Source organism: Arvicanthis niloticus, chromosome 3 (genome assembly GCF_011762505.2).
Source record: "Arvicanthis niloticus isolate mArvNil1 chromosome 3, mArvNil1.pat.X, whole genome shotgun sequence".
NCBI classification, from domain to species: Eukaryota; Metazoa; Chordata; class Mammalia; order Rodentia; family Muridae; genus Arvicanthis; species Arvicanthis niloticus.
In genome coordinates, this window is record NC_047660.1 from 46792078 (window position 1) to 46815160 (window position 23083).

The 23083-nt window shown below is 42.3% G+C and overlaps 1 protein-coding gene across 13 annotated transcripts in view; it reads right to left on the reverse strand.

Moving 5' to 3' along the window:
• Rcbtb2 (RCC1 and BTB domain containing protein 2) overlaps nucleotides 1–23083 on the reverse strand; it is a 38607-nt gene that overhangs the window by 9297 nt on the left and 6227 nt on the right. For 3 of the 13 annotated variants that reach the window (XM_034497974.2, XM_076930736.1, XM_034497975.2), the window contains exons 2-10: nucleotides 20012–20094; nucleotides 17187–17280; nucleotides 16710–16774; nucleotides 9583–9738; nucleotides 9212–9362; nucleotides 6802–6968; nucleotides 4853–5011; nucleotides 4521–4628; nucleotides 3284–3426 (exon numbers count right to left, since the gene is read on the reverse strand). In XM_034497974.2, coding sequence (XP_034353865.1) covers nucleotides 3284–3426; nucleotides 4521–4628; nucleotides 4853–5011; nucleotides 6802–6968; nucleotides 9212–9362; nucleotides 9583–9738; nucleotides 16710–16751 — 926 coding nt within the window. In that variant the 5' untranslated portion in view covers nucleotides 16752–16774; nucleotides 17187–17280; nucleotides 20012–20094. Of the gene's footprint in view, nucleotides 1–3283; nucleotides 3427–4520; nucleotides 4629–4852; nucleotides 5012–6801; nucleotides 6969–9211; nucleotides 9363–9582; nucleotides 9739–12994; nucleotides 13053–16709; nucleotides 16775–17184; nucleotides 17281–20011; nucleotides 20095–23083 lie in introns of all 13 variants that reach the window. The other 10 variants (XM_076930738.1, XM_034497976.2, XM_076930739.1 and 7 more) reach the window with 7 other exon arrangements.

The window sequence follows — 23083 nt, forward strand, 5'->3', positions numbered from 1 at the left end:
ATCTGAGCCATCACTTGGGTTGGTAGACCTTGCCTAATCTCTTCTAACATTTGCACGGCTGGATCAAGGAACTGACTCCCACATCTGGTGCTCTGCAGAATGGCCCTGTGCAGTGGGAAAATGGTCCAAACGATCTGGCTTTCTACTGCGTATGTGCTTTTCAACAGATATGGAAAATAGGAGAAGTCAGCCAGTGAAATTCATCTACTACAACAAAAACGTGCCTACTGCTCCCATCGGTTTACTGGTAGGCTCTCACCTCACAGAAGACATAAGGGCCTCAATGCCAGTCATCAGAGCATCCTGGTCTAGGTGCAACACTAGCTGAGGCACCAGCAGTTGGCAGAAGCCATATCATTTATACTCCTATTATTAGTTTTATTGTACTTTTAAGAAAAAAAAAACTCAAAGTGGGAGAGCAAAATGCACAGCGTGTAGGTAGGGTACAGGCTACCATGCAGCCATTGTCCCAGAGGCATTGAGATACAGAAGACATGAAATGAGGCAGTCCCAAAGACTGGGGCATCAGGAGCAGCTTCTTCTACAACTAAAGTCATCCAGACAGCTGCTGCAGGGGCAGACTGCAAGCTCGGCTTCCACCTGGAGAGAAGCAGCAAATGAGAGTATGACAGTCTACCACCTCTGCTAGGTAAGACAGCAGACCTGAGAGCTACTAGGCCAGGCTGACTTTGGATTTGTCAGACAAACAAAGAGCCTGAGAGGCAGAGAAAAACCTGTAGCCGAGCTACGAGCAGAGGGAGGCAGAGTAAGACAAGAGAAAGGCACTGATAGGAGCTTCTAATTGGAACAGACAACTCAGTGTGGGGGTCAGTGAGCTCTGGGGTTTGCTAGGAGCCACGGTGTCCTCCAACAAAGGCCCACGAGCTCAGTCTTGTGCTAACGTGACGGGTGAGTGGAAGAGAGCTCTGCACAAGGTGAGGTACAAAGACAGTGTCCTGAGGATGATGTGCACAGCACACAGCTTGGAAGCTAGCTGGGAGGACACAGGCAGGGCACTACTACAGCCAAGCCCCATCTTCAGGGTAGTGTGATGAACACACAAGAAGGAGTCAGAGATGGCCCTGGAATGAGAGCCCTGCAGGGCTGAAGCAGCACGGTAGTGGACTCTCATATACAGACAGCTAAGCAGCTAATAAAAGGGTTTTTTGTTGTTGCTGTTTTGTTTTGTTAAGCACTCAGACATTTTAACTATCACTATCATTCTATGAGACAAAAAGTCTAAGAATCCAGTTCCGGGTCATGGTTTTGTAACCACCCAGTGCACTACTAAAGACCTCAAGAGGCCACAGAATTATCAAAAAGTCAAGGCTCAGCTAATTTTAGTTATAATTGGTTATAATATGCCTTTATGGGATAAGCTTAAGAACACACGTGCCAAACCTTTTAAAAGCTTTTCCTTTGGTTGAGCAGAGAATCCAATGTACATAGATTTTACTTTTTCTTCCTCTATGAACAGGCACTAACAACTGTAGACTCACCCCTGCCCCACCCAAAATACAATCTCTTCCTAATTAGGCTTCCCTGGAAGGAGCCCCAGAAGAGTAAGAAGAAAGTCATGACCCATGACTGAGCCTTAGCCACTGGGAAGGGCAGGGAGGCATGGAACAAGTCCTAGCAGATTACACGTTTCTCTCTTGCCACATCACATGCCTGCAACTGAGACCTGACACTGTGCAAGCTCAGAATGACAACGCTGGGAAACCAAGGAGAGCAGGAAGATCCTTTCAGAATATCCATCCTGCATCACCAGACAGCAGTGGTGTGGACACCAGCAAGTACACACGTGCACAGGAGAAACCCCAGGGTTTCAGTCAAGGATACTGGGCAGGCACTCTGAGCCCTTCGAAGCCACAGGCACCTCCACCACTCCCCCTCGTTGCTTCTCTGCTTCCTGTTCTCTCCCCCACTTCAGTGGCCCACAGTCTGCTCCAGAGTGGACCAGTGGGAAGATGTGACCTGATTCTTCATCAGAGAAAGCAGGGCAACCCAAGCCAGTGGATGATGAGATGCTAAGGTGGGTGAGAAGCACCTCAGGGAAGGGCCTGTGAGTCATCTTTCTGTCCTTGCTGCCTCGTGTGGCCTTTAGCACTGCTGCTCAGGCTGGGCACTAAGTGGTTCTACTGACTGGTGGTCTAAGCATTGTTGTAGTTACAGCCTTAAGCCATCCCTTCTGTTCTCATTGATCTCTTTGGAAACTTTACCAGTTCAGCAACTGATGGAACTACAGACATTTATGTACCAATTTCAGCCTCCACTATCTCTCCTGTTCCCCATTTAAAGAGTCAAAGGTCCTATTTACAAACTGTTAGCTTAAAAAATTCCTTTTTACAGATCTATATAGGTTATATAAAATTGACCATGTTTACAGCATGTAAATAAAAATGACAATTTATTAAGAATCCCAATGGAAAAAAAGATAAAAGAAGTGCCTGGCACCAGCACTCTATTTATCCATATAGTCATTTAAAATCAAAATTAAAAAAATACTATGTGGGATAAAAATAAGAAGAGCACAGTAATCTTTAGAGCTCCAGCATCACTGGATTGAAGGGGAAGGAGTGGGATGTTTCTGTGCCAAACACTGAGTCAGACGACAGAAGGAAAGACAGCTATGTGACTGACTGCCCGAGAAAGCCAGAAGCTTTCAAAAGCCTTAGGAACATCTGGAAATAACTTCAGTGCAAACAACTGCGTCCTCATTTTCTAGCCCTTCACTCCTCTGCATGGCGACAGTTTGGAAGTTCGATGAAATCACCCTGCCTTCCAACTGGCAGCTTTTATAAGTAGCTAGGAGATTAGCCCCACAAAGTACCATCGTTTTCCCGAGCCATAGAAGGCAGACCTCAAACACTGCCAGCTTCTGTTTAAAGATAAAAATAAAAAACAAGGGAGGGAGCACTTAGCAGATAGGAACACACAGAAGTGCTGCTGACAGTTCAGTCACTGTAGTTTGCATGGCCAGCACTCGAGGTACAATGACATATAGAAGCTGACAGCGGGAGGCCGGTGCCGCCCTGGCTGTCCTGGAACTCACTCTGTAGACCAGGCTGGCCTCAAACTCAGAGATCCGCCCGCCTCTGCCTCCCGAGTGCTGGGATTAAAGGCGCGAGCCACTGCCAGGCAACACGCCAACTTTTAAAAAGGAATGAGCAGTCTGGAAGGACAAGTCTAGTGATAAGAGTAATTTTCCACAACCCTAGTCCATGAATTCTAAGTGCTGTTTACTAAAGACCCTGAGGTGATTTGGAAATGTACACATTACCTGTCCTTTTCCACAACAACAGGGGTAGGATAGGACTGGTTACTTTTATTGCCAGTCCCCAACTGGCCATAAGAATTTGCGCCCCAAGCATATATTTGACCTTCATCTGTTAATACTAATGTGTGTGCATAGCCACAGGCAACCTGAAAGGACAAAAAACAGAAACAAAAAAAACAAAAAAAGGCAAATCTCAGATCTGCAAGTAACAGAAAATGTTTCATCACTGCGACAAAGTAGGTTAAAAGCTAAACTGACGACCAAGAGCAGGCAGTCTGCCATAAAGGCCAACGGTACATTAACCAATACTCTCCACCTAGCGCAGACCCCGCCGAGTGGCCAGCGCTGCAGATCCCGGCCCCAGTTCTTCAGCTGGCTCACCTACCGCAGCCAGCTCCCCAGCAGTCCTCAGTACTCAGTCGTGGTGGAAACCAGGGGCGGCAAGCAGCCCAGCGTAAGAAAGACAGATGAACACTTTCTTCTAGTTATTGAAGGAAAACATGTTCAATGTGGGAAATGGAGAAATGTGTAAACATGAAAATCTTTCAAGGTCAGGGCTCATGTTTTCCTACTTATTCAGATACAGAAACGTGCACTTACACGTCTCTAAGTGGTAGCATACATATGTAGTAGCTACCTTGTATCTTTTTAACCTAACATTTTTATTACGTTGCTTTCTCCCTGTTAGTCTCTGTAGTTAGAAGGCTGCGGCAAGAGGCACAAGTATGAGACAGCCTGAGCTAACACGAGACTGCCTCACGAACAGCATCGTCTAATTGCCCATCTGCCATTACATTAATACATTATTTTTTCTTACATTCATCTTACCCATTTTTGTTTACTCCCTCCCCCAAATTCCTTTGTTAAAATTATAGCTATTAATGCATATTAATTATATATATTAATGAATTTCATTGTGACTTAATTAATTTTATGAGACTTTTTCTTCGGTTCCTTAGGGCACTTCTCTAAGAGTAGAATTACAGGCCAAAGGCATGAAGATGTTTTTAAACTGTTGGTATATGTGCTGTCCAAGACACTTCAGGAGAAGGTCTGAAGCCTACCTTCCCAGGACAGCTCCCACAAGTACCATAGAAACAGCATCTCTCTGAAGATCTGCACCTTAGTTCAGGGGAAGGCTTTAACCTTTACTTCAACAGAAATATCAAAGCAGCTGAACTTGCATGTGCATAAGGAAGCTGCGATCTAGTGTGCTGCACACAAACCCTGGGAGACGTACCCGCTGCACACGGATGCCTTGCAGGGCGGCCACTCTGCATGGGGTTGGCTGGTTGCCACTGCTGCCCAGGCCCAGCTGCCCATTCCCATTGTAACCCCAGACGTAGACCTGGGGAAAGAGAGGAAACTCAGCACTCAGCAGCTCAGTTCTGCTGTGAGAAGCATGCCATGATCATGTGACACGAGGGAGGCAAAGAAAACTTTTTTTTTTTTTTTTTTTTTTTGGTTTTTCGAGACAGGGTTTCTCTGTGTAGCCCTGGCTGTCCTGGAACTCACCACCACTTCCTGGCTCAAAGAAAACTTTTTAAAATAAGTATGAAACAACTTTCCTACCTCTCCAGTGTCCACAACAGCCATGGAGCACATCTGGCCACATGCTATGTTCATAACTACTTTGTTCTGCAAGCATCCAGTGACTCTTCGAGGAATGGGCTGGTTAGCTGTCGACCCAGATCCTACTTGCCCAGAGTTATTATAACCCCAGGCAAAGACCTGCATGAAAGGAAAGATTGATGGACAAAGCACACGACTCATAAACTGTCTCTACTGGACATTGACCAGCACTCAGGGCATCTCAGCACCCTCTCAGGAAGCTTCCCCACTTGTCTCCAATACAGACAGAGGACATTTTATGTTATTACACTTGAAAAATTATCAGGTAATACAAAAATACCTACTTCACCTCAGCCATACTTTTCAACATTTTCGAACTTGGTATTTTGCCAATAATACATTTGTAACAGCAATATAAAAGTAGTAATGGGTCCTTTTAAGATTTGTAGTGATTGAAGTCCTTGCTACATATAGGGAAAGTTCATAATAAAATCACCACGACAATAAATTGCTACCAAGAATAAGGCTGAATTTGAGGGAGGTGGGTAGTTAAACATCTCTGCTTAGCTCAGCATAACTGGTTAGCTTTTGACATCCTGGCACAAGCTAGGTGTGATGGATCTTGATTGTTAACTTGACTAATCTAGAATTAACTAAAACAAATGGTTGGACACACCTGTGAGAGATTCTTTCTTAATGAAATCATTTGAAGTGAGAAGTTCCACCTTTTACCCAGATCTCTTGAGTTGGGAAGATTTACCTTTGATCTGGACCACAGTCTCTGCTGGCAGCCCATATAAAGGAGATAAAAGAAGAAAGCTTACTTCTTCCCCTACTTGCTCTTGCCTCACTACCAAGGCCATTCCTTCACTGGCATGTAAGAGTCTACTTCTTTCAGATTCCAGCGTATACTGAAGCCCATCTGAGATATGCAACCTCATGAACTGAATAACTACTAGATTCTTGGACCTTCCACTGGTGGATAGCCATTGCTGTACTAGCTATCACCTACATGGCCTATAAACCCCATTTTGTGTGAGTATGTGTGTGTAATATATATGCATGGATGATAAGATAGATTATGTATATGTATACACACACACACACACACACACACACACACACACACACACATATATATTTATAAGTTCTGTTTCTCCAGAGAACCTTGACTAATACACTAGAGTTATCTGAGAAGAGAGAAACTCAAGAGAAAAAAGGCCTCCATCAGATGGTTGGCAGGCAAGTGTATAAGGTATTTTCTTGATTAATGATCGATGTGGCATGGCCCACCCCACTGGCAGTAGTGCCACCCCTGAGCATCCCTGAGTCCTGGGAGGGATAAGAAAGCAAGCTGAGCAAGCCACGTTCCTCCATTGCCTCTGGTTCAGTTCTTGCTTCTAGGTTCCTGTCTTGAGTTCCTAACCTGACTTCCTGGATGATGGACAGTAGCCTGAAAGCCAAATAAACCCTTTCTTCCCCAAGTTGCTTTTGGTCATAGTGTTTTTTTTGTTTGTTTTTGTTTGTTTGGTTGGTTTTGGTTTTTCGAGACAGGGTTTCTCTGTGTAGCCCTGGCTGTCCTGGAACTCACTCTGTAGACTAGGCTGGCCTTGAACTCAGAAATCCGCCTGCCTCTGCCTCCCAAGTGCTGGGATTAAAGGCGTGAGCCACCACTGCCTGGCTGGTCATGGTGTTTTATCTTAGCAGTACAAGGCAATCTAAGACAATTTGATTCAATTTGATTTAATCTAATTCAATTTGATTGCCTAATCACATTTTGGGGGCAGGTAAAGGAATCTATAGATCATATTGAGAAAAAAAGAAAGAAAGAAAGAAAGGAAGGAAGGAAGGAAGGAAGGAAGAAAGAAAGAAAGAAAGAAAGAAAGAAAGAAAGAAAGAAAGAAAGAAAGAAAGAAAGAAGCCAGTGAGCTTACGCCGGTCATCCTCACCTCTCCATCAGATGTTAAAACCAAAGAATGGTAAGACCCACAGGCGACCTCAATGACTTGTTTGTTTGACAAATTCGTAGAGATATGGCAGGGCACTAAACCATGATTTGTTGTCCCATTGCCCAGCTGGCTATAAGCATTGTGACCCCAGGTAAAGACTTCTCCATCTGCAAACAGAAGAAGGTAAGCAGCCTTCCCAGCACATGCTTCTCTACAGAACAGTACGCCACACACCTTGACCACCACAGATGAAATCCACCACTCAGCTGCAAAGGATGCTTGACTCCCCTTCCAAATTCCCCTCCTGAGAGAATCCACTTGGAAACACAAACTGCTTTCCACATCAAAGCAACATGATGGAATTGAAATACATAAAGTTAATATAGCTAGATGTTGGTTTCTGAATAAAATGTGCTAAAACAGTGTAAGGTGTTCCTTAACTTTTCTGGATCCTCACTTCCTTTAGATAAGATGACCAAATTTTAAAGTTTATTATATTACTCATACAATTATAAAAATTCATAACACATGTGCAATTTTACAGATAAAAAATCGTACACCCACACATTACTCAGGCCGAAACATAGCATGTCTTTCCCAAAGTCCTACCTAAGTGTACCTTGCATGTAAGAATTTAGTTTTCTGATTCTGCACTTTGAATAAATGAGTCACATGTATGCTTCATGTCATCTGTGTTTTCTACCACACTCACTGCCTAGGTTGTATTCTGAATGACTATCTGATTGCCTGAGTTGATTTTCTTCTTTTGTGGTATACAAACTTTTGAACTTGTCCAATCAAGGGCCACTTGACAATAATTGTTCACTGGGTCTTTTCCAAATCTATGATATAGATCTTTTTTCCTCTGCAGATATTTTCTTTTCAGTCATCTTGTCTGATATTCCAACAGCTCATGTTAGTAATCACCTGTCTTCTGCTTCTCCTGCGTCTCACGTGTTAAGACTCTACAGGAAGTTGTAGGTTGGACTGAGCTCTGGTGCTGTCCCCAACCAAAGTGTGGCAGTGCTCACTCGTGCTCACTTTCCACATGAGCAAGCAAGACTACGCTGTTATCTGACCGGAGAGACCAAGAAGGGGACAAGCCAGGAGCCATGTTCCCAAACAGAACAGCTTCTGCCTGTAAATACCCAGCTCCGTCCACTGACTTCAGTCCTTTCCATCCAAAACCAACCTCTCCGCTCCACTGACAGTAGCAGGCACTTAATGGAGTGAAGCACTGGCTGACTCTAAAACAGCAAGAAAGGTCACAAGGATGTGTCTTTTGCCTTAGGGCCCCACACAGCTTCTTATCTTAGATCATGTGTGGCTTACTGACACTGAAAGGCAGTTTCTGGTGATTCTTCCAGACTTCTAGTTGAGGTAACTCATTCTAGAAAGGATCTGCATGAATATCTATCACACCCTTAATATACTTCAAGTCCAAACCTCTAACTAAAAACCTGAGACTTACCAGCCCAATCAGTCTAACGTGACACACATCTATAGCTGCAAACTCAGGGAGGGTTTAATTCATTTTCTCCTTTTCCTTCTCCGGAATTCGCCAAGTAAGAAAGTCTCCTGTTCAATCATTAGGAATAGGCAAATCCTCTGCTGAGAGTGTAGCCTTTGCAGTCCCAGAGTATAGGAAGTCTCCTGTTACACTTCAGCTACACAGGACCTTGATCTGTAACGCTCTGCCTCAAAAGTACAAACCACAGCTCAGCATCAGCTAGGCAGGTAGGTGCCTCAACAGCTAGAATGGCTTATCGGTCACCTCTGCCCTTACTTGACTCTACCCTTACCTGACTTTACCTTTCCTTAACTGCTAGGCCATCACTCCAGTCCCAGGCTTTAGTTCTTTTTTTAACTAAGAAATGGCCTGAATAATCTGTTCTACACTGGAATCCCCTCCCAAATTCCTGGAATGTATACCTTGTCGGCATAATTTAATTCCAGTGATATAGCCAAGAGACTGTTTTCTTTCTTTATTAAGGCAAACGTCCTATTAGCCACTACTTAATGAAAGAATCACAGACTGCTAAGATTTAGAGAGATGGCAAAGATCAATATTTGGTCTCTCAAGTCACAGTCCAGGAATCTAAGTTCAAAATGTAGGCTTCCTAAGGTCCAAAGTAAGTAGAGTTGTCACACAATAATTACACTTACTGAGAGAACAGCTGGGCTGAGTGCCTTGTGTTTCACCCGTTTAGACCCTGCGTGTTATATATATACTACCTTGCCCTGCTATTCCAGTACAGTCATACTTCACGCTGCCCAATGCATGGCTGCCCTCACAGGGCAGAGCCAGCAACTCTTGCTCAGTCAGGTTTGCTCTCAATTTCAGGGCATCCTGGTCTTATTTCTTAACAAATAAGCAATGCCTCAAACCTGTCCATTAAGTTCCTATTACCTGTTGTTGCAAGGACGATATGAGGGCCACTCCCATAGCTGAGGCTGGCTATTTTTTTGCCAGTTAAAGAATCCAGTTTCCGAGGCTCAATAGTGCTCTGAATGTCACCTACCCCTAGACAGCCACTGCAGTTTGTGCCAAGCACAAAAATCTGTGGGAAAAAAACAGTCAGTTCAAGGAGCTACATTTCTGAAAATTGTATAAATTACCTCAGGCAGCCTTCCTAAAGCAAACTGCCTCATCGCAGAATAAATAAAAATTGACTTTCCATACTTGTTTAAAGGCTTGATTCCTTAGTAACCCCTAATGTCTTCAATTTACAAACCCATTACTAAAAATATGGGTGGTTGACTTTCTTTTTTCTAAATTACCTCATCGTTGACTGTAGTGTACAAAACCTCATTGCCAGCACTGCCGAAGACACACGCCTGACGGATCAACTGCAGCTCTTCCTCAGAACAAAGGGAAAAAATTGGCCACTTCCCCACATCTAACATCTTCAACGATGACAGGGTAGCCTGTACTGACTGAAAGGAACCAGACTTATGTACAGAGACAACCAATTAAAGAAGCATACAAACAAAAACATTCTTTGACTCTTGCTTCTCCAGAGGAGAGTTAACCCGGCCTGACTGAAGAGAAGTAACCCGTATGTGGTGCTGTCCATTGCTGAGAGCCGCTCACAGCTGCAGAGATGCATAGCCCTTCCCTGTACTGCTCCAAACCAGGTGCCAGTGGCCTGGGCAAAATCAGATCCTCACAGCCAACCACTCACCCAAGCGTGGAGCGTGGCCAGCTGAATGCTAGCAGCACACTAAACCGTGGCTATGGTTTAAATGCAGCTGTAGACACAGGCTAGTGAAACAGACAGGCTGGAGGGAGGAGGGTAACTGCTACACCTGCTGTCCCTTCATACAGTGTAAGTCTTATACATTCTGACTAAAAGCATATTTCTTAGTTCTTCTAGCAACCTCCCCCGCCCCCGGCCCCTAGACCTAGCCTTCCCTTCACTCAAGGGGTTTTGGATCTGTAAACTGCCTCAACTCTGAAAACTGACTAATGGGCCATGAATTCCCATTACTGCAACCCAGTGTAACATTTCTTTCCTTTGTTCTAGATGTTTCTACATGAATATAACAAACAAAAGTTGAAACATATCTATTTCATCCCAGGAAACACAATTATTGACTTGCCAGTCCCAATGGTCCATGTTGAGGCATGCCATCTAAAAATCACTTTCCTTACAGTGCCCTTACAGGTTAGGCTGTACTGGCTGGTTTTGAGCGTCAACTTGACACAAGAGTCATGATAAAAGCCTCACTCGAGAAATTGTCTCGTGAGACCCAGCTGTTAAGGCATTTTCTCAATTAGTGATCAATGCGGGAGGGCCCAGCCCATTGTGGGTGGTGTTATCCTTGGACTAGTAGTCCCAGGTTTTATAAGAAAGCAAGCTGAGCCAACCATGAGGAGCAAGCCAGTAAGCAGCACCCCTCCATAGCTTCTGCATCAGTACCTGCCTCCAGGTTCCAGCCCTGCTTGAGTTCCTGTCCTAACTTCCTCCAATGATGAACTAAGACACGGGCCTTCCTGGGCATTGTTTTGCCGGTGGTGCCCATTATGGTGACATGAAGGCTCACCTCGCCTTTGGTAACTCTATGCTACTTCCTGGCCTGCTGCTCTGGGGTCCAATTAAGCCCATCAAATCTAATACATCCAACTGTGCAGCAGCATCACTAACCTAAGGTCTGGCACAAGGACAAGGGTGACAACAAAGCTCTTCAAATGTGCTGGCACCCCTCGCACCATTGTGCATCTTATAGAATTAGTGAAGGGCGGGTCTTCTGGACCTGCCATTCTGAAGGATTAGGTTTTAAGCAACAAATCTGCTCCAGTATTCCAGTTTCCCTAAGCCTTAACATCCCTTTAGCAACAGTAAAACAAGGACTACCAAGCCCAATCCCATTAGACCATCTTTTTTCCAAATAATTTATCGAACCAATCAAATAAACTCTTGGTACCTTTGTCTTTTTCCCTGAGCTATGCAAGGTTTAATATTAAACCTAGAATCTCTGTTCAGTGGGCTCATATTGACAAACTCAAACTGATTCAACGTTATGTTCCTTCTACCACTATCCCACACTCTCAAAGTCCATGGTCACACATGCTCCCTAGACTTCTGCTTGAATAAATCATCAAACTTATTTGGTACAATGCACGTCCTCCTGGACCACACTTGCTGCTTCCCACTCACTCACTGGCAGGTGACAACCAGTAAATACTCAGTCCACAAGCTGTGAACCTAGTAGTCCCAATCTGGTACAGGAAGCACAGAAAGTTCCTGGAGAACCAGTGGTCCCTAGTCCACAGCAGATGCTTGGACACACTGGATCTACTGGCAGGGAAGGAATCAGCAGCAGTGACAGGACAAACCAGGTTGGTGTCAAGAGGAAAAGCCAAGGAGTGGGAAGGAGTGTAATCTTCCTTTTTATCTGGTCTGTTACCTGAAGATGCCACCCAGTCAAGGTGGACCTTCTTACACCAATCAAGACCATCAGGACACTTCTTCAGGTACGGCTCCCTACTCAAGTGATTCTACTTTGTGTTAAGTTGACATACAAAGCAACCACCATCAAGAGTCATCCAGACACCTTATGTGCTCCTCAGCACAGGCACCCATACCTCGGGCAAAAATAACAAATGTACTAACAGTTTTGGAGACTAAGAAGTTCCAAATCCAGGTGTCAACGAGCTTGCCCCTAAAGAGCCCTCAGGAAAGATCTATTCCAGCTCCACTTCTTGGCTTGCAAAGGGCTTTCTTCCCTTTGTCTGTATGCACTGCCTGCCTCATATGTGGATCTTTGTGTCCAATATTCCCCTTCTGAGAAACACACAAGTTAGACTGGATTACTACTAACCTTAATAACCTCATCTTAACTAAGCTCATTACTTCAATGACCTCATGCCCACATAAATTGACTGTACTAAAGTCCTGGGTATTGGACTTTGGCACATAATCTTAAAGGACCACAAAACACCCTAACAGTGCATGATAACTTCATGAGCAAATGCCCTTTCTCCTAGGACCATATATATGTCATAAAGTGGTCTTTAAAGACAGCTGTTAGCTGTCTGCACACTGGAGACACTTTTACTTATATACCTAACTTTTACATTTTAAAAATGTACATATATAAATTCTCTAGCATCACAGCACCCACCATTGGTGCCTTGAATGAAGGTTTGTATAAAATCAGTACTGATTAAACGAAGAAAAAAAATGTCTGATGATTGGCTGCAAGTCCTATTTCCAGCTCTCTGCCCCATGTTTCCTCAGGCTGGTTGCAATACCTATGCCAAGATTGACACCTTCTACTTTCATATCTGGGACAACAGCAATGGCTGTCTCCCTCTGTTCAATTCTGAAGCAGTAATTACTGCTTCTTCAGTCACTTTAAATACCGGAACATTTTGCCAAACAGTATCAGTGGGCATGCAAAAAGAAACCTCAGTTTGGAATCTGGCATTGTTTTTAAATCTTACATGTACAAGGAGCTGCAATTATATAGGCTAAGTCCCTATGCTCATTATGGGTATTTCAGGAAACTGAAGACTTTATATGATGATGTTATATTAACTTGGAAATCAAAGAGCTTTAATGTAAAACCAGAATTCTTTCTATGTATTTTGTCTCCTGGAAGAAGAATGATTTGTTGAAAGCTGGTTCACAAACAACAAACCTATGCTGTGAGATTCTAATCTAAGATTCTATTGTAAAGTACCTACCTCCTCATAGCATGAAGGAATCTTATTTCCTATGAGGTCTGCTTAATTTGTTTTCCTTCTGTAAATTTTAAGAAGAGTAAAATTTGAAACTTGGCATAAAGAATCTAATGGAGATGTTCTTAGTGGTCTTCTATGGCTTTTATATATTATCTCTAGTCTTCACAGTAATCAGGACATAGATTTCACTACATAATCTCATAAGATCGGTACCTTCAAAGCTCATGAGAAAAGAGGCCCATGCGTGTACACCTGAGTGCTGAGTAAAAAGTTCCCCTCAGGGTGCAGTGCACCACCTTCACAGAGTTCTTCGCTGCTTGACATGCATTGCCAAGATGCAGTAACTGGTTACTTACTATCTCAGCTGTTTCCTTTCAAGCATGCTTTGAGATTTTATCCTGGCCCTTGCTACAAAGTTAAGTGGTGTTCTGGACACCAAGAATCAAGTTGTAAATTCTAACCACTTCCTAAACACTTGTCTACAAAGTTACTAATTTGAACCATCTCCTTGATCGATTGGTACAAACATGCACAGTACTGAGCTCACGCTTCCCTGAACACTAAGATTCCAATGTGTGAATGAGGTTCATGCAATCTGCAGCCCTACAGTTACCACTACTAAGCAGGAGAATATCAGGTATGAGAGAATTACTGAATTAAAGACACAGAAGACACTATCATTCCTTCCCAGGAGGTCACAATCTAACTCAAAGTAGCCACAAGTAGTCTAAGCACTTAGACATATGAGTACATTATAGCATTTGAAATCTGTCCGACAACTAGATGCTTGGCAACAGTCATACAAATCCATCTTTTAAGTCTGTGAGGGAACCATTATATAGGGGACTGATAGCTTAATTTATAAATGCATATGTTTTTTGGAGACAGCAGTTAATCGTAGCTGAATGGAATTATAGCATTTTGTTCCAGGACGCTCATGAGACACAATGTACAAAAATTTACTGCACAGCACATGCAGCAGCCTTGATCACGTGTCAACCATTCTGTGTGCCAGAAATATCTACATTTTAGTCTACCACTGTCAGGTGAGAGACTGTCTGAAGAACAGGTGTGCTGGCCAGTATTTATATCAACTTAATACAATAGCTAGTGTCATCTGTGAAGAGGGAATCTTAAGCAAGAACTTGTCTCCAGAGGATTGGCCTATGAGCAAGTCTGTAGGACATTTTCCTACTTATATATGACTGATGTGATAGGGCCAGTCCATTGTGGATGGTGTCACCATTGGGCCTGGGGTATATAAGAAAACAAATTGGGCAAGCCAGAAGCAAGCCAGTACCAAGCCAGTAGACCATACCCCTACATGGCCTCTATATCAACTCCCACCTTCAAGCTCTTGTACTGAGTACCTGGCCTGGCTTCCCTCAGTGAAGCTCTGTGATGTGAAAATCTAAGCAAAAATAAACCCCTTTCTCCTTAACTTGCTTATGGTCATGATACTGTTTCACAGAACAGAAACTCTAACTAGGACAACTGGTCATGAGCAAGAAAATATAGAGAACTGAACTCTTCAAGGAAATAAGAGCCTCGCGATATTCATCATTAAGATAGTATCTCTGGAATTTAGTTCCTGGGTGGTCCAGGTACCTCTTGACTACACAATCACTTCCTTTGGAAGTGATTTATACTACTTAATTCACCTCTTATCCACTGCCCCTACCTATAGCTCGCATCTCTTTGCAAAATGCAAGTAATGAGATGTTAACTATGACAAGGAAAACATAATACAGGAATTCACCAGCTATGAATTAGATACATCCTATTAGTTTGGGTGTATGGTCTGGAACAAACAGGCTCTGTATCTACTGAGAAATCTGCTGTATGAACACAGCAATACTGCAAGCTGTCACAATTCAATTTAAACTACAGCCTATATAGAAGAATCAAAACATGTTGGGCATGCCTAGTAAAACAATGTCTTTAAAAAATAAATGTAATACCTGACCTTTTGAAGATTTCCTAGGTGTAACATTTTGTATATAATAAGATAATTTCACTACTATTCCTATGAATTCATTTAATTTTATGAAAGCTGAAATGTAAATATAATATCCAATAAAAAAATGGAAAAAAAAGAAAGTAAAAAAAAAAGAAAGAAAGAAATCTGTTCCCAGAAGGAATTAGGAATTTTAAGTGTGCGTGCGTGTGTGTGTGTGTGTGTGTGTGTGTGTGTGTGTAGGGGGTCACATATGGCCATGGAGACCAGCAGAGACCTTAGGTCCTCTGAAGCCGGAGTTATAGACAGTTGTGAGCCAAGGGTTTAAAAATCAAGTTCTGGTCCTCGGCAAGAGGACAGGAACTCCTGACTGCTGTGCCATCTTTCCAGTCAGTCCTCTACTACATTTTGTAAGTTTCTCAATCTCCACCAGTAGTTTGTAAGCTATTTTTATAAATTCCTACATGGATTCACCCATAATATTCATGTCAACATGTGTTTGAATTTCAAAAGTTTGGCTATTCTGTACACTATGCTAGCTTTATTTAATTAGTATAATTTATTGAATTTTACCTTTTATTTTCTCAAGTAGAAAAATGACAAAGAAACTAACAGTCAATATTAAACCGTTTCGTGGAGGTGAGCATATAGTTTGTAAACTTAGCATAAGGCACAAGATAGCAATCAACAGGCAGGTTGAAATATGTGAAACAGTATCTACTAGATACAGGATGTCAAAAAGTACCTATAAGATACAGGATGCAAAACAATATCTACTGGATATGGAATGAGAAATAATATACGCTGGACACTGGATGGGAAACAGTATCGTTGGATGCTGGATGGGAAGCAATATCCATGGCTGCATGGGCAACAGTATTCACTGCATAGTGGGTGGGAAACAGTATCCGCTGAATACTGGGTGGGCAACAGTATCACTGGATACTGCATGGGCAACAGTATCCACTGAATAGTGGGTGGACAACAGTATCCACTGAATACTGGGTAGGAAACAGTATCCACTGAACACTGGGTGGGAAACAGTATCCACTGATTACTGTGGGAAACAGTATCACTGAATACTGGGTGGGCAACAGTATCACTGGATACTGCATGGGCAACAGTATCCACTGAATAGTGGGTGGGAAACAGTAGCCACTGAATACTGGGTGGACAACAGTATCACTGGATACTGCATGGGCAACAGTATCCACTGAATAGTGGGTGGGAAACAGTAGCCACTGAATACTGGGTGGACAACAGTATCCACTGAATACTGGGTGGGAAACAGTATCACTGGATACTGCATGGGATAAAGTATCACTGGATACTGCATGGACTTATGCTGGTTGACTGTAATGTTCAGATGTGATGGGAAAGAATAAAAGAGCACGGTGAGTTGGAAGCATATCTTCTATGACTATTTTTATTTGTTTTTTAATATTTAGGAAAGGAATAAACATTATAAACATTATATAAACAAAGTCTTTTACTAGTCATCTGTGAAGAGAAGCTCATGTCCTTCTCAAGATCAAATGCCACCATCCTAGGAAGCCCTTTCTCAACCTCCTAGATGACATCAGTTGCTTGTTGGCCCCATCCACATCCTATGTCCTCATACAATTATGTATTGGTATGTCAGGTGCCACATTGCCAGTATCTCCTAGGAAGACTCCTCTGATCTCACTGCCCTCCTCACCAGGTGAGCAATAGTTATGTTTCATGCAACAGAAAAGCTATAAGGCATGCTTTTTCTCTAACCTTGCCACTTTCTCCATAGAAACCAGGCAGTTCTTCTTCCATATGGACTCAGTCCTGTGCAGTCCCTGAGGAAAAAGTATGTGATAAAATCAGGAGCCCACGCCAGATGATGGCACACAGAAAATTGCTGTATTAAGCAGGTTCCTGTGTCCTCAGCATTTGGGAGGCTAAGGAATTAGAGACACCTGGGCAACAAAACCTTGTGCCAGACAAACAAAATTACATTACTTCTAATTAACAGAGAAAATAAGTCCCAATATGATGAGTGGTGATAGAGAAATTAAGCCTTCAGCATGGGAGTCAACAGCTATAAGCTCTACAAGTGATTTTCAGTGTTCAGAACTCCTAAGGGAATCATCCTCCTGAAGTCTGGAAAGGTCATCCTGCAGAAACAGAGATCCTTCTGTCTACAGGACATGCACAGGAATTCCCATCTCACAGATGACTCTTCTATTGATAGAGAAAAAAAATCTACACCTTGGTCAACTTTTCTGAGACTGGAAAGTTTCAAATCACGGTGAAGAAGAGGCTTATCAGCTCTCAGCTCCTGAAGAATGTATGATCTGCTAAGCTGGAAGAAAACAAAGGAGAAATGAATGAAATGAGTGAATGAACAGCTGAATGAATGAATTCAGCTTTGTCAGCCTGTCAGCCCGGACGTTAACAACAACAACAGCAACAAAAACTCTGAAACAAAAGCTATCCAGTATGTAGCAAGATCACTGAATATTCTTTGCTTAGTAACTTCCCACTGTTGTATCAAAGTGACAACAGGAGCTGAGGTGAAGCAGGGCAGCCCTAAGGAAGACATGCAGACTCTTCACTGTGGTCCAACCACAATACAAATGAAGTAGTATTTCCCTCTGAAAGTCAATTTAATAAAACTGTATTTAGTCCCAACACCCAGGAGGCACAGGCAGGTGGACCTCTGTGAGTTTGAGGCCAGCCTGATCTATAAGATGAGTTGCAGGACAGCTACACAGAGAAACCTTGTCTCCGAAAACAAACAAACAAAACTATATTTAGTAATGGACTCTATTTTCTAATGAGTTACATTTGCTCTGATTACTTCAATGCAATGCATATTGCAAGCACAGCGTCTTATGTGGTATTTGCTTCAGTCAAGCAAGCTAAAAGTCAAAAGACAGATTAAAGGTAATCAAGCTGGGGTCAAATGTCACCATGCCCCTTATCAGTGTTTTATATGATTTTGATAAAATTTGTAGTTTTTCTCAACTATAAATAGGTCTTATAAAGAATAATGCATTCAGAAAATCTGAATTTAAGACAATGACAATAAATTCTTTCTAATGTTTTGAAGTCAGTTTTTAAAAGGCCTGCTTACATTTATAAGCTCACTGAGGGGCTGAAAGTGAAATTCAGGGGCAGATCATTTGCATATCTAAAACCAAAACCAAGAGAGAGATCACTTGAAGTTTTTCTCTTATAAACTTAAATGATTTGACCTGGGAAAATATTTTTGCTATAATTAATGAACATAATATATTACAGCACTTCAGCAAATCTACTGAAATCCTAATTTTCTCTAAAGCCTACTGTAACCATTACTGCTGTGGCTCCAGACTCGCCCAATAGGCTGCCTTTGTATTTCCGCAGCACTTCTCCCTCTGCAACTTCAAGAATGGCAGTCTCCATATGTTCTGCCTCACACTGTGTGACTTATTGTCTCTATTAACTGGCAAGCTTGTTCAGAAAGGATACCACAGTCCTTTCTTACTAGAACCACAAGGACATGACGCATATACATTATGTTCCACGTTCTGGAGAATAGGGCCTTTATATAGAAGTTGGCATGCCTATGGAGGCTCCTCCCACACCTCAGTGCTGGGGTCAGACCTAAGATCTTATACATGCAGAACAAGCATTGCTACCACTGAGCAACAATCCCTACCACTGAGCAACAATCCCTGGCCTAAGCATTTAAGGGTCCCCCTACCTTCTCTCGCAGCCTCAACCTAAATGGAAATACCTTTTCCACATTTAACACCAAATTTACTAGAATAAGAAAATTTTAAAAAGAACAGAGATTTGGGCTTAGGGGTAAAACTCAATCAGAGCACATGGGTGAGGTTCCAGGTTCAATGTCAGTATCACAGAAATAAACATAAGAAAGAAGAGACAAAGGAAGGCAATGTTGAGAAAGAGTAGAGGAAAAGAATTCCCAGTTGGGAGGAGGGTAATGGAGAGAAGAAGGAGCAAACAGAGGTAGGCTGCCCTCACCACCCCTTAGGTCTCCCACTATTAGTGGCAAGAAGAACCTCCATGTGTGCTAAGGTCAGTGACTAGGAATCCTGAGATTTTTACATAGAAAAAACCTGATTCTTTGCTATATCTTTCTTTGAATCAACTCCTTAAGACTGTCGGTAAAAATAGTCCATTCTGTTTATTAAATTGGTCAGGTTAAAATGTAACTGTAGGCATGGCAAAAGGAAATTACATATTCAAAGAGGAAGTAGTCAAAAGAGCCAGTCAGAATTAACTGTAATGTTAACATAATTTCATGTTATTCAGTTAGTCAAAATTCAAAAATAACTCATGAGAAATGACTATATAAGATAATGTTTTGTTTTAAAAAAGATGGTAGACTTGTTTTCCACCATGTCAAAGCAACAACTATAACAGAAAACTGATTTCCCCAATTTGCACCATTTGGTCTACAGCGTGTGTGTGTGTGTGTGTGTGTGTGTGTGTAAGTATAGCTGTCTCTGTCACCTGCATGACTCTTCTACTGTGACTAGCAGCCCTGTAAATCACATGTATGGTGTGAGGAACACTGACATTTAGAGTGCGGGACAGCCCTTCATATATTCTCTGCAATATCCAGATCACAATCATAGAAAGAAAGCACAATCAGTGTCTTTAGTTTAGGGTGTTCTGGGAACCTGACCAATAGCAACTACCCAGTCAGATCAGAACTTGGAATGAAACCCAGGAGTGCTTCCAAAGCTCTTGAGCACTCTCAGCGGCATGTCCAACCTGCCACCCATGAGCCACAAACATGGGCCAGAGGACAGTCACAAGTGTGGCCTTACCAGAAATGCAAAATTACCGAAAACATTCTGAGATTTTCGACATTTTTGTAACTTGAGTGGTCCTCGAGCAAGAGCCTTGTAAATGATGACATCATTTCTCAAGGCCACAGCTGGTCTGCCCGCTCCTACTTCGAGATCAGAGTCTTCCTGTGTACATTCCAGATAGCTTACACAGAATGGCTAGGAACATTCCCCCCACAGATAGCTTACACAGAATGGCTAGGAACATTCCCTCACACGTGTCTGTACCTGGTTGGTGGAATGTTCTGGAGCCCGAAATTTGGTCCGTCTAGATTCTTGTAAAGCTGTCTTCCAGAAAAAAGTTAACGTGACTAAAAAATATAAACACATAAATTCTATTAGAGAACTTGAAAAAAGAAAATATGCAATTTTCCAAAGTTAACAACCCATTATTTATTAAGGGAAATGTTTCTTAAATTGTATCATCTCTCTTATTAAAAAAAATAGCAGAAGAGGTATATAAATATAAAATATTAAAAATTTAAAATGCAATTTTTAGATATTATACTTTTTATAAGCTTCAAGACAGGACTTTAACAGTATAAACAAAGAAACAAATGCAAAGACATATATTAAAGAAAATTGGGTTTTGGTTTTTGAGACAGGGTCTCACTATGTAGCCCTGACTGATCTGGAATTCACTATGTAAATCGAACTCTAGATCCCCTGCCTCTGCCCCTGAGTGCATAAGCCATGTGTCCAGGCACAAAATAAACTCCAATTGTACACATCAACAGAAAAGAAGCCACATGAAATATAAAAAAGCCAAACTTCACATTTTTAAATGTACAGGAAGATTTTTGTTTATTTGTTTTTGAGACAGGGTCCTTTTGTATAGCCCAGGCTGGCCAACAACTAACTCATTATATAGCCCAGGTTGGCTTCAAACTTGGAATCTTTCTGAATCAACATCCCCATTGCTATGTTTATAGGTCTATGCCTCTCACCCAGAAGGAGCTTTCTTAAATGGTCTATGCCTCTCACCAAGAAGGAGCTTTCTTAAATAAGACATGGATGCACAGACTACGAAGAGTAGTAGATTTGTGGGGGAATGTAAGCTATAGCAGACACAGCACAGGAGAAGATGACTGCAGCATCCAGAACTGACTGCTGCCAAGGGGCTAAAGATGCTCACAGTCATCACAGGATGCATCAGAGACAGCAAAGACAGTGAGCTCAACCTTAACCCCTCAGAAACTAACAAGGCACAGCACCTGAGGACAGTGGAGACAAATACATACTTGTATAGGGGTAAAAGACACACAAATTAGTTAGTTCAGTCAGTCTGCACTCTGAAGAACAGCTCCACAGTGTGGATCACCACAACATCATTTATTCATTCATTCATTCATTCATTCATTCATCTGATGCCTATATGGACACTGTTATGGGATGGATTTCACACATTTCCCCCAAAACTCATGTGTTCAGTTTGGTCCCAAGTGAATCAGTGTTTGGAGGTAGGCTTTGGGAGGCAACTGGATTGTGAAGGCTCCAACTTCATCTACAGATTAATTGCTGGAATCTTAGCTTCATGGGCTCCTGGAAGGTGGTGGAAACCTTTATGAGGTAGGGCTAGTTGGAGAAAGCAGGCACTAAAGACATGCCCTGGATGGATAAGTGTGTGTGTGTGTGTGTGTGTGTGTGTGTGTGTGTGTGTGTGTGTGTCTGTGTGTGTTTAATTTTACATGAATAGGTTTTATGTGTATGTTTGGTTTTGAAACATATATTTGTCTGGTGCCCACAGAGGCCAGGAGAGGGTGCTAGATCTTGGGAGACTGGAGTTAGAGATGGTTTAGGCAGCCATGTGGGTGCTGGGAATTGAACCTAGGTCCCTTGGGAAAACAGCCAATGCTCTTAACCACTGGGCCACCTCTCCAGCCATAGGACATATCTTATCCTGGGTCTTTTCTTCTCCCCACTTCCAGGCTGCCATGAAGTAAGCAGTTTAGCTCTACCATGATGCTACAACTCAAATGTGCTTCCTGACCACTAGCCAAAACAACAGGCCTGAAACTGTGAGCTAAAGTAAACCTTTGTCATAGCAACAGAAAGGTGACTAATGCATCATTTCATTAAATAATTCCTACACCTCCTACATGAGATCGTGAATCTCTTTGTTTATGCTGCTCTACTTTTCTGCCTATCATGATCCAATGTCATTCTATACTATTTCAATGTAAAGGAGCATGTGGTTAACATGACTTCACCATTCTAAAAAAATGACCTACATGAACCCTGCAGCAGCAAACAAGAGAAAAACTCCTAAGGAATAAAAACAAACAAACACACACACAAACAAACCCAGGATGAACAGAATCTACCAACAGGACTGACAACCTGTAGGACAGACATACCATATATCAACTAACCTAGATTCTCTAGGGGCTGGGGAGATGGCTCAAGCAGTAAGAGTTTGGCTTCCTGCTCTCCCAGAGGATCAGAGCTTGGTTCTCAGTACCACAGTAGGCAGCTCACAACTGCCTGTACGCCAGCTGCAAGGGATCCTATGGCCTCTTTCCATCTCTACAAGCACCCTCACACACACGTACAAACCTACACACACATACACACACTGAAAAGTAAATCTCTAAAAATAATTTTCTAGATTTAGCAATGCTGAGCAAATCACTATGCCATAAAAGAACACAAATGGTGTAACAAACCACTTGATACAGAGAAAACAATTGTCAGTTAATGTACTGCGCATGACAACGTAATTCATGGTGGGGCTTTGATGAGAATTCTCACAGAAAAGTTTTGATGAAGGTGATGCCAAAGTTAAAAGATCCCTTGTAATTATAACAATGAATTTGTATACTACCACTTTTTCAATCAGCCAGAGTCACTATGCTAGTACACACATATAATCCCTGTCCTTAGGAGGATCAGGAGTTCAAGGCTATCCTTAGCTAGTTACATTACCAGTTCGAAGCTAGTCTGTAAGTGGGATAATGTTAACCAATATTAAAATCAGAGTACCACCATTTTGACTTTGCCTTTACCAGGAACACAAACATTTAATAGAATATTGATAATGATGACTTATAAACCAAGATTTCTTCTGCCATTTTATTTTATTTTTTTAATGTTTGTTTGTTTGTTTGTTTGTTTGTTTGTTTGAGACAGGGTTTCTCTGAATAACCCTGGCTGTCCTGGAACTCACTCTGTAGACCAGGCTGTCCTCGAACTCAGAAATCCACCTGCCTCTGCCTCCCAAATGCTGGGATTAAAGGCGTGCGCCACCACTGCCCTGCTATCCTGCTATTTTAAAAATAAATTAATACTATATAACATACT